Below are 15,725 nucleotides of genomic sequence, written 5' to 3' on the forward strand. Positions count from 1 at the left end.
ATACATGCATGCTTCCTCATCGGCAGAACCAACCTGGATCTCGGGCAACAGGGACAAATCAAGCACAACCCTAATCTGAAGCTCAGGCAGCGAAGACATATCCAACACCACCTCTAGTTTGGCGAGAGCGGCCTCCACCCTCCCCAAAACACTCCCAACTCGCGCAAGGCAGTCACGAAGCTTTTATACATGTACAACAGCCGAAAGTAACAAATTTTAGCTCATCCGACATGAAAACATTTCACCAATAGTTGCATAAACAGTCAAACAATGCGCTAGTTTCAAACTACTTTCTCGTCCATACCACCACAAAACTACACAAATTCCATTATACATTACAAAAATACACTAGTTTCGTACGTAACTTACATTGTCTCTATACCTAACAGTTAACGAGTGTACGTAGCAGCTGATAATCGATACACAAAGCAGTTGGTCACAAACGTTACACGGCACGGGACAACAAACAGTACACGGGCGACGACGCAATATGAAGCTGCACGAGGAGGAGGAAGACGGCCGGGGGGACTGACCGTGACCGAGCACGCACGACATGCTAGAAGAAGTTGCTGAACTGCCCCGCAAGTGAGTCCTTGAGGTTGGAGAAGAGCCCGAAGAGGGAGTACTGCTTCAGCTTGGACACCTCGTACCACGAGTTGAGCACTGCCTCGTGCTTGTCGGTGCCGGAGAAGGCGAGCTGGATCCCGGGGCTGCAGTCCACCTGCCCGCCGCCGCTGCCCTTGCAGCTCGACGTCTTGATCGCGCAGCTGTTTTCGACGCACCCAAAGTTGGCTTGCCCGGAGCACGACGAGCAGCCGTCCGCCTTCCAGAAGAGGTTCTGGAGCGTGCCCTTGTGGAACTCGAACACCTGGGAGACAGAGGGAGTCAGTGATGAGCTTTGTGGGCGTAAGATCTAGAGTAGTATCCTCCAGCCTATGGGTTTATGGGCGCACCAGGGTGAAGCCGGTGACTGTGTACGAGCTGTTGCCGACGAACACGGGCGGCGACCTTGCCGCGAATTTCCTCCCGGCAAAGGCCACCATGTACCCACCAGCAGATGTCTGGAACAGAGCGAAAGAACGGCATGTTAGGACTAATGATGAACCCATCATCTTTTATGTCAGAACACTGTCCAACAAGACATTTGATGAGTACACCTATCTTATCTACTACAAGAAAGTAACAATTGTATCATGATAGAACGATGCAAGCTATTGTGCAGTTCTTCTCAGCAGGCCGTATCTACTCCAGGTTGTCTCGGAAAAAATTACAGTGTGCTGAAGTTTTCAGTATTACTGAAATCGTTCTTATGCAGCAGTCTTATTAACCCATATTTGCAAGAAAAAACAGAATGCCAGTCAATGAATCAGGTACTAGATGAGAAATAAATGAGCGTCCTCATCATAATAATCGGTCATCATGATACTATCTTAAAAACAAACGGCTGAGCCCAATCAATTAGTTGAAGGGGAAATTTCCCCAGAGTGAGGGGACAGCACATTCAATAAATCCTCAGACGAGATTGCACCGACCAAGTAATACTCCAACCTAGCACTTAGGTTGGGCCACAGAGAACACGGAGGCATGTTGAGAGCGCCATTAACGGATCTACCCTCCTCCAATGAGCCCAAAAACGTAGCTGTCGGTTGTCTGGACGTGTTGCCTGTGGGGCAGTCTCCAGCTCTCCGTTTGTTTGGCTTAAACCTCCCCAATCAAGAGGCGATCATCAATGGATTTGTGAGGTGTCCCAAACGATTTGAATTTCTTCATCCCTCACACACTAATTGACAAAAGGCAAGGAGGGCGTACCGCATGATTGATGGCCATCCCAAATTCTTGCTTGCAAAGCACTATGATTTATTTACTATTTATAGAAGAAGTAAAAAAGGAGCTAGCTAGAAGACAATTCTTTGTGCCAAACAATTGGTTCCCCTGGGGTGCAAATGGGAAATCAATTAGGGTTCGTCATACGGAGCATATTCCTCGCGCAAAAAGCTTCGATCGAACAACAAAATTCGGAGGAAAGGCTTGAGGAGGTGCAGCTCGGCGGAGGACGACTCGACTCACCAGGGCTTTGGGGTCGGAAGCGTTGACGGTGAGGAGCGAAATCTCGTCGACGGTGGGGCGGAAGAGCGCGAGCTGCGGGCCGGCGCCGGCAAGGTTGAGGCGGCTGTCGCAGGGCGAGAGCTGCACGCCGCCGGAGAAGAAGGCGTCGCGGCCCGCGAAGGCCACCCCGAAGGTGAACCCGTCGCCGCGGCTCACCGTCGCGTCCGCGCACGGCTCGTACACGCCGTTGCCGTCGCCCCTGGCCGAAGCCGCGGACGCCGCCGCGAGGAGGAGGAGGAGGAGGACGGCCGGCGCCCGCCTCGACGTCGCCGTCGTCGTTGCCGCCATGGAGACAGACAATTGTTTCGGGCGCCTCGCTGTGGGTGCCTCGGGCGCGACGGAAGTCGTCGATGGATGACGGTTCCGCTACGGTTCACGCCAAGCAAACGGAACCAAACGAAACGCGTCGCGTCGGGGCAAGGAATAAAAGGTAGAATGAGCTGGCTTTCTTGCTGGGCCGAAGCCCATTTGGTCTGATAGGCCCGAGATTTAACAAGCAACTCAACTACTACTTCAGATTCTTCTAAAAAAAAAACTACTACTTCAGGCACCATGGCCCAGCAGCTCAGCAAGGTAGAGACTACAGAGCACACACCAGTGAAAAGCACGGGGTTACCCTTGATAAAAACATAAAGTTTCAGAATTGTTTTTTATTGTACAAAAAATAGTTCCAGAAAATGTGAGCCCATACTTGCTCTTAGCTACAAATACAACAGTACAAGCTATGGTAACCTCCAGGACTAGAGGCACCAGCTGACCAGCACATACATATCCAAGCACTAGCTAGATCTCATCTCCTGAGATGAGCATTTTGACTGCATACCTATAATATGGCTAAGAAATAAATGCACATTGCTCCAATGGACCTTCCAGAATCTAAGGCCGCCCATGTATCAGAGCGCAGCATGCTGACTTCGAACCTTGACGACGGTAGATGGGGCTTCAGATGGCTTGTCAAGCCTGCAGCTCAACTCTCTTGAGCAGCAGACCAACGGAACCGGCACGGCGATGCTTCCCTTCCAGCGCTGGGGAGTCTTCGGTAGCCTTGGGGGATCGGTTCACCGCAGGTTTATTCACTTGCCGTTTGCCAACTTCTGTGCCTGCATCTTTTCAGTAGCAAGTGAGTCTATCTGGAAGCTTTAAGCAACCGTATAAACCGAGGCACAAGTTGGAGCAGGAAACAAACAGCTTTTGTTTTTTTGTGGGGAAAAAGGAAACAAACAGCTTGTAGTATGGAGATTACTTCTGAACTGATGAGTAGTTATAGCGCGCGCACATGAGAAGAACTTATGCTAGACAAGGACATTTATCAAAAAAATGATGCCTTTTCCGAAGAAGAAAAGTTACTGAAAACCAGCAGGAAATCTTTGCATCACTAGATGTAACAGATGCAAGGTTTGAACTTACCAGTGCCAGGCAAGGAGAACCTCTTGTTGGCCCGAGGTTGTAACTGCCCAGGCCTCTCCTTAGGATTACTACTGCTCCGGGCACCAAGTCCCGAAAGACGAGACGAGACTTCATCAGAACCTTCCTTTGGTGGCAGCTTCCGTTTCGGTTTAGCTGACGCCGAACCGGCAGACGGGTTCGACAAGGAGCCACCACCCTCCGAGTTCGAGGGGCGGGCCTTCTGGATCAACACACTTGAATGAAGAGCTGAAACCTGCTTTTTCACAGGTTTCCTGTATGGAGCCTTGGTTGCATTTCCCTCAGCATTGTGCGCTCCGGTATCAATGGCAATTCCATCTGCTGCGTACATGCCAAGGAACCGACTCTCCCACGGGCGGACGGCCATCCATCTCTCCAGCCAATTCCAGCTCCAGCTGTTCCTGTCTAGTTCAGAAGCTGTAATGGCTGCCTGTTGCCTTGAACCTGCTTGCCACTGCAAAAGGAGAGAAGAAACTTAAGATTTTTTTAAGAAAAAGGAGAGAAGGAACTTCAGATGGAACACTAAAGGAAGCACTGACGCTTTCCCTTTTTCTTTTCAAGTAGTGGCCTCATATTAGCTATGCAGTACAATTACAGATAAAGGCTAATCAATAGCAGAATAGCAAGGAAAACATGAAGAACAAAATTATGTAGCTAGCTTGGAGGGAAGGTTAACTTCGATGTTATTCATGAAAGCAACACTTGGAAGTTGGAGTGCAGCAACAGCAAACATAGTAGAGTGCGGTGCAGCCAATCATACAAAAACAGCGAGCATGAGGCTTCCCAAATGACCTTAGACATCCAGAAGCTATACTTAGGTTCAGGGCAATATGTTTGTTCCACTATATAGCATTCACTAATCCACGGTTCAAGCATCGTGTTGTTACCACCATTGAGTAATGTCCTCGGGCAAAACGTATGATAAAGTTACCTGGTGAGAAAGGGCATAGGCCATGGCTCTCTCACGCTTGGCTGCTGCTTCCTGCCTCTTCAACAATTTTGCTTGGATGTCTTCCACAGACCCTATACTATCGCACCACCCATCCTGCATTTTAAGTAAGGTGGTAATGGAAGTTAACAACTCAGGCCAAATAACTGCACTGCACTACCATTTATTTCCTGATAAAAAATGTAACTCTAACAGGAACCTTATGAAAGGATGTCAACAAATAAGGCAAGCAGCATAACAAAAATAATAATATAACAGGATGTCTTACAAATTATAACCACAATTTTTGCAAAATAGTGTGTGCCTTACCTCAACTTCTCGAACATGTGCCTCGTCCGTTTGCTCTTCTACATTATTTTGTTGCTCATCCATCTGATTTTCCAAGGCCACACGAACCCGCCTTGCTCTAACACGGGCTTGTACCCTGACCAAAGCTTGCATACACCGAAGTGTTATAGCAGCTTGCTTTCTCACTATATGACCCCTTACAAGGGCTTGAAGCCTAACCAGTCCTTTTAAAGCTCGGCGGGCTCTCCTAGCCTGAAGAGGAATGAAGCTAAACTTAGTGTAGTACTAGTACCTTATAAGAAAATAGACATTTAGAGCAATCTTGGCAGATTCCTCGATTCCATTCTAACATTTCTTTGTTTCCGAGAGAAACTTGTTGGTACGATACAATGCTTTGCACTAATACTTCGACAACCAGCCGTATGAACATACAGTCCATCAAACATTGTTGCACAGTACTGATGGTGATGAACATAGACCTATACATAACATTTCCACGAATTATAGATTTTACTTCTACCATGTATTGCAGTATCAGGATGATCGAGCTGTAGCTTTTCTTACTTCTACTGAAACTGCATAGTCATCACATAATGCTAATCACTCTGTATGTTATAGTTGTTGGAATTCAAAACCAAGTGAAATTTGTGAGGTAAGACAAGTGCAGCACACCCTACTGACTGCACAAAGTCCTGTTTTAAATATACAATGGATAGCAAGCCTCCTAATATTGCCCTATATTGAATTCATGCTCCAGCCAACTCATCCAAAAGTCCGAATTGATGGAGGGAGGTGGGCAATATATTTCAACACTCCCCCTCACGTCTAGGCTATATTAGTCCTTAAGACTAATTAAAACCTCAAGACCTCTTGGCTTGGATACCATATTGAATTCATGCTCCAGCCAACTCATCCAAAAGTCCGAACTGATGGAGGGAGGTGGGCAATATATTTCAACACCCTATGCATGCAAATGCAGCCCTGCAGGTGCAGATTTGCTTGGACAAAGGAGCTCCATATTTTGGAGACTGGAGCTTTAGTAATTTACTAGTAAACCGCACATCGGCAATCAAGCAAGACTAATTAAAACGTAGCACATGATCCAATTTCTCTACAAAAAAAGTAACCACTGAAATTTTCAGACCCCTTGCATCTTATCAATATACAAGTTAGGAAACATGTGTAATTATTCCCACTGTACAGAGCAAGCAAGAAGTTAACTGCTAATCGACAGAGAAAAAGGTGAATACCAGTAGGGCTCTATATGCAGTCTGAATAATTGTGGCAGCCCAGATCTCTTTGAGCTCCTCTTCTGTTTGAGGCAGTGGCACACTAAGCATACTGAAACCAGGTCCTGAGCATGAAGGTGTATCGCACTCATCTTCTGACGGACCATTTTCATCAGGGAACTCTTCTGGTCCGACAAGGCTAGCGTGATCCTGGGAGTGCTGATCCTGGAAGTGGAACTGATCGACGGCATCTGTTTTCTGCAATTTCCCCAGTTCACAATGTGTAAGCAAACAAGGAAGCACATCATCAAAGGAACATGTGGCAGCACTCTATTCCAAAAAAAAAATGGGAAGAAGAAACATGGTCTCCTCATGTGTTTATCATCAGGGACGGTAGATTTATAGTTATTGTGCTTTTTTTCGAAAAGGATCAGTTGAGTTTTTGTTTGGGGGGGGGACTAACTTCAGTCCTCAAAATTCAATCTTGTCAGTGGTGCAGAGCCAAAGGATGACTCAAATAATATAACCCAGATCTGCAACAAGCCAACAACTACAACTTGCAAAAGCAATGCATACAGAAGTACCAACTGATACCCTAGATTAGATTTAGTGTATGATAAGAATGAATTCCTACTGTATGATAAAAAAGCACTGGGCAAAATATTGTTACGATCCTTCCACTCCACATCCAAGCAGAATAAGTAGGTATCCCAGAGGAATTAAGGAACCCAGAGGTGAGAGCCAAACGAGAGGCGGAATCGCATGTAGGTAGAAGTAGTGGCGCGTACTGTTGGGCCGGCGTCGCCATCCTCCTTGCGGCGCTGCTGCTGCCTCTCCACCTTCCTCAGCCCAACCAACGACTTGAGCCACCTCATCGCGCCGCCGCGTCACCTCACCTCGCCGCCTCTGCAACAACCTCCAGTCGCAGAATTTTCTTCCGTCAGCACGAGCGCAAAGCCGCAAACTGCGCAATCTCACATAAGGGACAAGAGAAAACAAAACCGCGGCGGAAAGTGAGTTACCAGATCACGGGCACCTGACGCCGGAGGAAACAACCGGGGCCGCGCACCGCCGCCGGCCAATGACGGCCGCCGCTCTGCGAGATTGGGAGGCCTGAGGAGGCCAAGGGAGGGAGGGAGTTTCGGGAGGGAGGGGCAAGGGTGGAGGGAAGAGCGTGGGCTCGAAGCGTCAGCAGTGCCCAGTGCAGTGGCGCTACTCCCCTGCCTGCCTGCCTGCTACTGGCACCGGCACCACGCGGCCATTACTGCCGCTCCTGTGTGCCGGTGCGAATTATTGCTCGCTCGGCTCGGCTGCCTGCCTGTGTGGCAGCCGCAGGGAGGAGGAGGGCGAGAATTATATAGACAAGAAAATTACCCTGTTGCCCGCTACGGCAAATAAACAAACAAAGAAAGAAAAGCGCGGCGCTTTTCTCATTCTCAGGTTTTGCTTTCTGCACCCGCTTGTCGGGATCAAAAGCCCTTTCTTGTTGCTCGTTTCTGAGTCTGAGATTTTCACCGCCTCTCATTCTTTTCTGCCTGCGTCTCGCAGGCAAAGATTCTTTGATTAGCTTTAGGACAAGGTGATGCTGCTGCTGCTGCTGGGTTTAGAGTTATAGTTTAGCAACGGCGTGCGCTCCCCAGGGTGAAAGCTGTGGTGTTTTTGTCACCCTCTGCTGCGGATTTTGTTGGATTTGGTCAGTGGCTTTGTTTGAGACTGTGGACTGATTGATCACGTGCCTTGTGTTTGTGGCACTAAGATTTCAGGGTCGGCGTGATTCCTCTTTAATCTAAACATATATTCTTTGAGATACGCATCACTACTATAGCTTATCTTCACTGCCATTGCCATCTGTATTTCACTACTATAGCCATGGCATTGGTTACATACACTGAAGAAACCGCGTCTGTATTTCAACCCAGCGAAATCTTGGATGCGTCAGCGCGCGAAAGCTGACACGAGATCCTCAAAGTGATAAACGCCGAAGGACTTTGGTAGGAGCGCAACAGTGCGTGTGGGGCGGCATTTGCTTTGTCAGGACTGTGAGTTTTTATGAGACGTGTAGCTTTTGAGAACCGCTAGTACTCACACTCGCTGTAGCCTCTCGATGCGTAGTACACTGGATTCCGTTGCATATATTTATTTTCTTGATTTACTCCTACTGTAAAGCTGATTGACTATGAAGAAAAAGGCTTTATCATTGGGCGGTACAACAATGGCCTGCATCATTAGTACCAACCGACCAAGGTCAATTTAAACAGTCGCCTGCTACTACCTTTGCTACCCGTTCAGGGCTCCTTTGGTTTAGAGGAAGTCTATAGGATTTTTGTAGACTAGAATAATTAGAAATTTTCCCTAAGTTGATTGTTTGATTCATCCTACAGGATGAAGCCATATGTATTACATTTCATTGGAAGTCTATCATTCAATCAAATCTGTTTTTAGGATTTTGTTGTTTTTCATATGGCATCAAACACTCCATGCTAATCATATACCCCCTCCCAAGAAGAGATGAGAGGATGGGAAGAGATGGAAGGATTTTTGACATTATGATTGCATCCTCCCATCTCTTCTTTAAATGTTGGTTCACGTTGCACATTTGGCGAATGGTCAACGAATGGTTGGGTTTAGGGGCTCTAGAGATAAACTGATGATGACGGAGGGCAATGTCAAAAATAGAGTCGGTGGATTAACAAGTCGAAACCCAATACTGCAAACTGGAAGGTCATAGCTTTCATCACAATACTTGTGTGTTGGGTTATCTGGAATGAGAGAAACGCTAGAGATTTTAGGAAGAAATCAATGCCGCCCTGCTGTCTACTCAAGCTTATTCAGGGCGAGGCCAAACTTTGGGTCATCGAGGGGGCTAGGCACTTGAGCATCATCATGCCGAGAGAGCAATCCACTTCTTTCCTGACGGGCTATGTTGTGAGACATCTCCAACGCCAACCCTCAAACCGCCCGCAACAGTTTGGACCATGCGGTCCAGATGTGTTTTGCCATCTAACACGATCCTGCATCGATGCGCAGGCCGCTCCGAACGTGCTTTTGACACACTGGAGGGGGGAGGGGGGTTTGCGGGCGTCCGGACCGCTGCCACGCCCGCTCCGGACGTGCTTTTTCCCGCAAACTAGAGACACACTAGAGGAGGGGGAGGGCTTTGCGGGTGTCCGGACCGCTACCACGCTCGCTCCTGACTAACTTGGCACACCAAAAAAACCTCCCGCGCCCGCGAGCTTTCCCGTCCGAAGCCAGATGCCTGCATTCACGTCGCTCTAGAGCGGCCGCTCCACATTGACGTCGGTCCAGAACGGACGTGACCGCTCACTCACGCCGGCATTGAAGCGACTCGTCGGCTAAGGGCGCAGCCCGCACCGCGTCCCCCGTCTCCACGCCTGTTCAATGTTGGAGAGACGTTTACTGGAGAAGACGAGACAGATATCTACTACACCCGCTCAATGCACGTCCCTCCGTCTGCCGCCATTAAACATGCTCGTCGACCGAGCAACCAACTCCGACACACGCGCATTGACGGACCCAGACGCTTTGCCTCACCGAAAACCGCTATTTAAGGGTGGCCACACCCGGCTCACAACACATCCGCTCCACATTGTCCTCTCTTGCACTACATCCGCCATGACCGTGAGTGGGAAAGCTTTGGAAAGAGTCTGCCGACAGAGCAGAAGCACGAGGTTGTTGCCCTTGTGGCCGCTTGGCAGAGCCGCCGTGCTAGGAAGATCGAGGCCGGCATGCTGGCTAGCTCGCTCGAGGTCTCCGACAATGACGACCCTACGATGGACACGGGCTCCGAGACACCGCGCCAAAACACGTGCCTGTGGATGCCGGCATCACCGTGGAGCAGGCGCAAGCACACTACACCTCGACCATTACGGAGGAGCAGCCTGCGGTGGCTCCTATATATGTCGGCGTTCCGGCGGGCTCATGATGACCAACAGTACAACCTGTTCCGACTGGCGGAGGACCAAATCTACGGAGAGCGCACTAGCAAGGAAGCCGTGACCGCGGCGAACCGCAACTTTGTCGCTCAGCAGAAAGCGCTCGACGAGGCCGCCCGCGCTCATGCTGCCGCTCTCGCCCCACAAGCGGCGCAGCCGGATGTAGACGCGGAGGCGCGCTGGCTGCGCAGGCGATCGCGGACCAGAACGCTGCCAACGAACTTTCAGGCGCGCCGGTGGGACGGCGAGAGCGCACTAGCAAGGAAGCCGTGACCGCGGCGAACCCCAACTTTGTCGCTCAGCAGAAGCCGCTCGACGAGGCCGCCCGCGCTCATGCTGTCGCTCTCGCCCCACAAGCGGCGCAGCCGGATGTAGACGCGGAGGCGCGCTGGCTGCGCAGGCGATCGCGGACCAGAACGCTGCCAACGAACTTTTCAGGCGCGCCGGTGGGACGGCGAGAGCGCCTGCCCCTCCATTTCCATCGTGGATCTCACGACCACTGGGACGGAAAGGGCACAGACTCCTCTGAGAATGAGTAGGGCATGGGGGGCGGCAGGGCATTGTTCCCCAAGTGGGCCGGTCCGCCTTCGATGCTCTACTCTTCCTCGCCGGAGACCGCACCTTCACTTCACGGGTCTTGAACCCTACGGCCGCTCATGGAGGCAACAGATGGAGGACGCACTCGTCGATGCGTAATACAAAGGAAGTGGACGACGGCCGCCGCGTAGGATAGGTTTGGTAAAATCAGCTGGTTTGCATGAATTTTATCCAGTCTGTTGAAACTCTGTTTGAATTGCATGTGGATAGCGATGGTCGACTCCCACATCCGTGTCCACGGACTGGCCCCCTTTTACATGAATGGATGCGGGAGGAACGGGTCAATGTTATAGATGCCATGAAGTCGTTGTTATGTATCATAAACACCCCCCCCCCCTAAGTTAACGAGTGCGGCAAGCCTTTTGCCCCCTTTTTTTACTAAAAAAACGCAGTATTACATGGTGTGATATTTTTAGAATTTTTTGCAGCGGTCTGGCTTACATTTTAGCAACGTGGTGCACTCTTCAGACTTCAGGGTGAAGAACAGTGGTGCTTCCATCACTGGGCTCCCTGGTTTTCGAACTGTCTGGTGATAACATGTGGCTTCAAGAGAGACGGTACTCACCTTTTGTAGCTTCTCGTTACTATGTACTCCCTCCGTCCCATAATAGTGTCAAACGCTCTTATATTATGGGACGGAGGGAGTATTACAGTGGATTCCGTTATGCTTATCGTCCTTTTTGTAAAGCTGATTGACTATGATGAAGGAAAAAAACTATTACCACAACAAACGGATTTAAACTCTCAGTTGCTACCTTTGCTTCCCGGTGTAGGCCCACCGCAGTTATAACGTACAGTGTGCACATTCATTTTTCAACCTTTCATGATAATGTCTCGAAAGGCATTCCCCACAAAAAGAAATGTTGTCTCCAAAGACATAGTACTACTTATTTGGCCTCCACCTCCTATGCTCTCCTTTTCTTTTAACACAATATACTTATCAGGGGTCTTTTTCAACTCAGTTTTGCTGAAAAGCTAATGAATAAATAAGATATCCATATGAATGCGTGTGGCATAGACGATGGAAGTGCAAAATGTTTTCATTTGTGGGCTTTGCATAACGGGTAGAAAAAACGGGAAAAGCAGAGGAGAGGAGAGGAGCTTTTGAATTATTTGACTTGATATCGCAAGGACCAGACTGTATATGAGCGGTAAACTCCAAAATTGCAATAACGTAGAGCCAGTCCAGGGTCAGATGACAGGCAGAGAGCCGATGGGTTTAGTCGGCAAGAGAACAGGAGATCCGCGTGCGTTGCGTGCCTGCACCCAAAACTGACGTGACACCCATGACAAAACGCACCGATGAAATTTAAAAAGAAAACGCCGCAATAAAAGAAAAGTGAACTAATTGCGGACGACCATGCTAAACTCCTGGGGACTCGCTAACAGGTCACGTGATTAACGTACTACTGCTGCCATTCCCAGACCAGACTGCTACAGTTAGCAGTAAACCACCAGGAAAGAAAAGGACATGGATGCCTTGTGTAGTTTCCCTGGATGTTGCACAGCTATGTGATTGAGTGCCATGTTACCTGTCCTAGCCTACCACAGGTCTAGCCATCAACTGTTCTGTGCCTCCCCTTCGGTGCAGAAAAGAAAGAAAATGGAAGTGTGAGCTTTAAGATTTTTTTTTTCCGGAAAAACTTCCAATATATTCATCTTCAATCATGGCAGTACAACGAATAACAAAAATAAAAATTACATACAGATTCGTAGACCACCTAGCGACGACTACAAGCACCGAAGCGAGCCCCTCCATCGCCCCTCCATCGCCGAAGCCGGGCACAACTTGTTGTAGTAGACAGTCGGGAAGTCGCCGTGCTAAGGCCCCATAGGACCAGCACCCCAGAACAGCAACCGCCGCCGATGAAAAATAACGTAGATCGGAAGGATCCAAACCGAAGACACATGAACATAGACGAACAACGACGAGATCCGAGTAAATCCACCAAAGATAGATCTGCCAGAGACACACCTCCACACGCCCACCAACGATGCTAGACGCACCGCCGGAACGGGGGCTAGGCGGGGAGACCTTTATTCCATCTTCAGGGAGCCGCCGCCGTCTCGCCTTCCTGAGTAGAACACAAACCCTAACAAGATTGAAAAAAACAACTAAAAACGGAGCCCTCCCGCTCGCCCTTGCCAGGATCCACCGTGCCTCCATGGCCCTAGGGCCACCGGAGATGAGGCGGACCTGCGCCGGCGCCGGCGAGAGGCACGAACCCTAACTTTCTTTCTTGGAGGAGGCGGAGCCCTGGCTCTAGGTACGTAACGCTTTAAGATTATTATCCTTGAATAACTTTTCACTTTGAGAGATTGGAGTTTGGAGTTTGGAGGGTGCCGAGTTCAAATTCGTACTAGCGCCATAGCAGGGTGATGGGTGATTGGGGAGATGGAATGCTGGTTGACCGCTGACACGGTTCGTCGATGACGTTTTCTCAAGGGAAATGGGCTGTTCTTCTTCCCGTTTTAGAATTGGATGCTCACCACGAGGAAAACGAGATATGCTTCCTCCCATTCAAAGTTCGGCACAAGAAAAATAAGAGTACAAGCGCAACGCTCATACTCACCTTCAATTTTCATGTGCGTCGTTTTATCATCTCGAGGACATTGATTCACAGCACATGCTTCAAAAACCAAGTGATACAGACACAAGATGAGTCGATTGGAAAAGTGTGAGCGTAAGAGAATCTCCAACGGCCGCGCCAAACTAGCGCCGCACCGCAAAATTGCCCGTTTTAGCGCGCGCGCAACCGGTATAGTTGCTCCAGCGGGCGCGCAAAAACAGCGCGCGGCATATGTAGTTCAGCGCGCGGGTCGAAACTCAATCGCGTGTCGCTTATTTGCTGCGCCCGCTCCCGCGCGCTCGCTCGCAACTCCCACCCCCCATCCAGCCGCGCCGCCGCCGCCGCCCGCGCCACCCGGCGACCGTTCTGGCGCTTCCCCGGCCTATCCCCGCGCCGCGGCGGCTTCTCCGCCCCCCCTGTAGTCCCGCCGCCCCTCGCGCACGTCCGTCCTCCGACGAATAGCGCCCGAGCGCTCGCTGCCGCTCGGCGCCCGCAAGGTGTTCGACAAAACGCCTACAAGGTATGTATTGCTCAAACTTCATGAATTTGGTGCATGTTGATTGTAGTTTTTATAGCATAGTATTAAACATTGTAGATGAGTTCGTCGTATGATTCTTCCGAAGAAGAATTTGATATGGAAGAGGAGGAGGATCTTGCAATGATCCTAGCTATGCATATCAATAAAAAATCGAAGCACGGTGGTTCGGTTATGGGTCGGAAGAAAATTTGGAGAGATAGGATCGATGCCCATAACAGATTGATGAGGCACTATTCCATGGAGAATCCCACATACCCGGAGTCGTATTTTCGTCGCCGGTTTAGGATGAGCACCGACTTGTTCAGGCGCATTGCAGAGAAACTAGCGAGCCATGACCGGTTTTTTCAGCAAAGGAGGAATGCCGCCGGAGAGCTCGGCATAGCACCTTTCAGAAGGTGACAGCCGCTTTGCGTATGTTGGCATACGGTATCCCGGCTGATCTAGTTGATGATCACTTGGCTATGGGTGAGAGTCAAGCCACCATGTGTGTCAAGCGCTTCGCAGTCGGAATTGTGCAAGTGTTTGGCGAGGAGTATTTGAGATCTCCCAATGCTGAAGACGCCGCAAGGCTATTGGCGATGAACAAAGCTCACGACTTTTCTGGCATGCTTGGCTCAATAGATTGCATGCATTGAAGTTGGAAGAATTGTCCAAAGGCATGGCATGGGCAATTCCACGACCAAAAAAAGGGTTCCACTATAATCCTTGAAGCGGTGGCCGATCAAGAGACTTGGATTTGGCATGCATTCTTTGGAATGCCTGGATCTTTGAATGACATCAATGTTGTCAACCGGTCACCACTGATGAATAAGATTGCAAATGGTGAGTTGCCACTGGTGCAGTTTGTAGCAAATTGCCGTATATACAACTATGGCCATTATCTAGCGGATGGCATCTATCCAAAGTGGCAAACCTTCATGAAGCCGTTGAAAAAACCGGAAGGTAAGAAAAATCTTGATTTCCACAATGCTCAGGCGGCGGCTAGAAAAGATGTGGAGAGAGCTTTTGGGATTTTGCAAGCCCAATTTGCTATTGTGAGAGGACCGGCTAGATTTTGAGATCAAAAAATGCTTTGGTACATCATGCACGCTTGTGTGATCATGTACAACATGATCATCGAGAATGAGCGTGGCCAAGATTTAGACTACTCACAGTATGAGCTCTTGGGACATCCCGTGCGAGTGCGACGGAGGGCTGAAAGGGTGGCCCGTTTTGTTGCCTCCTATCATGCCATCCGGCGTCCCGCAGCGCACAATGATCTTCAGAACGATCTCATTGAGGAGTGGTCACTAGTAGAAAAAGGGGCTTTCGTTCGGGCCTGGCCAACCCATTAGTCCCGGTTCTTATACGAACCGGAACCAATGGGTGCATTCGTCCCGGTTTGTGAGCCCAGGAGGCCGCCCGGGGCCTCGCGGGCTTTGGTCCCGGTTCGTCTGGACCCATTTGTCCCGGTTCTAGGAACGAACCGGGAGCAATGGGCCTCGCTCCTGGCACATAACCATTGGTCCCGGTTCCAGCCACGAACCGGGACAAATGATTTGCCTATATATAGCCCATCGCCAGCGAGCAGAGCACTCCACCGTGCTCTGTTTTTTGCTGGCCGGCGAGGGGAGGGCATTTGGGTGCTCTAGCTCACCTCCTATGCACATGAGGTGTTCGATGAAATGTTCGAGCCACACTAGTTAATATTTCTTCTCTCGAAACTCGACCTCGGAGCTTCATTTTCCCCGAGATTTTTCTAGGTTTAGCGGTCCGTCACGTCCCGTCCCCGTCTTCACCGCCGTCGTTCGCCCGCGCCGATCTCGTCGCCGGCACCACCGTGGTGAGTCTCTTGTTCTTATCTTCTTTCTGAAAGGAAAAAAATTCTTACTTGAGATGGATACTTGTCTAATTTTCTTACTTTTATTATTCCTTGTTATTATATAGTGCGATGGTTCTGGTATCCGCCCCCGTCGACCCTCGTCCTGTCTATGATTCGGATGTGGTATATATTATCTTTTTATAACTATTTGGTTCATTATTGTTTATGACAATTATGCCGACCAACGTGACATGGATTATTTTTATGTA

At 49.7% G+C, this 15,725-nt stretch overlaps 2 protein-coding genes across 3 annotated transcripts; both read right to left on the bottom strand.

Annotated features, from left to right (window-relative positions):
• Positions 1-224: 224 nt before the first annotated feature.
• LOC123123117 (uncharacterized) lies at positions 225-2,504 on the bottom strand. The gene is made up of 3 exons (XM_044543563.1): positions 2,068-2,504; positions 954-1,061; positions 225-868 (listed from the first exon to the last, which is right to left on the bottom strand). The coding sequence occupies exons 1-3, from the start codon at positions 2,392-2,394 to the stop codon at positions 557-559; spliced, it is 747 nt and encodes a 248-aa protein (XP_044399498.1). The 5' UTR covers positions 2,395-2,504; the 3' UTR covers positions 225-556.
• Positions 2,505-2,704: 200 nt separating this feature from the next.
• Positions 2,705-8,993, bottom strand: LOC123123116 (protein IQ-DOMAIN 5). Of its 2 annotated transcripts, none has more exons than XM_044543561.1 (7): positions 7,020-8,993; positions 6,786-6,913; positions 6,019-6,255; positions 4,790-5,020; positions 4,463-4,576; positions 3,514-3,985; positions 2,705-3,212 (listed from the first exon to the last, which is right to left on the bottom strand). In XM_044543561.1, the coding sequence occupies exons 2-7, from the start codon at positions 6,870-6,872 to the stop codon at positions 3,061-3,063; spliced, it is 1,293 nt and encodes a 430-aa protein (XP_044399496.1). In that variant the 5' UTR covers positions 6,873-6,913; positions 7,020-8,993; the 3' UTR covers positions 2,705-3,060. The 2 variants fall into 2 exon arrangements, with proteins under 2 accessions (XP_044399496.1, XP_044399497.1); XM_044543562.1 differs by having other exon boundaries at positions 2,705-3,206; positions 7,020-8,974.
• Between the last annotated feature and the right edge of the window lie 6,732 nt (positions 8,994-15,725).

The sequence above is a fragment of the Triticum aestivum genome, chromosome 5D, assembly GCF_018294505.1.
Source record: "Triticum aestivum cultivar Chinese Spring chromosome 5D, IWGSC CS RefSeq v2.1, whole genome shotgun sequence".
Taxonomy (NCBI): domain Eukaryota; kingdom Viridiplantae; phylum Streptophyta; class Magnoliopsida; order Poales; family Poaceae; genus Triticum; species Triticum aestivum.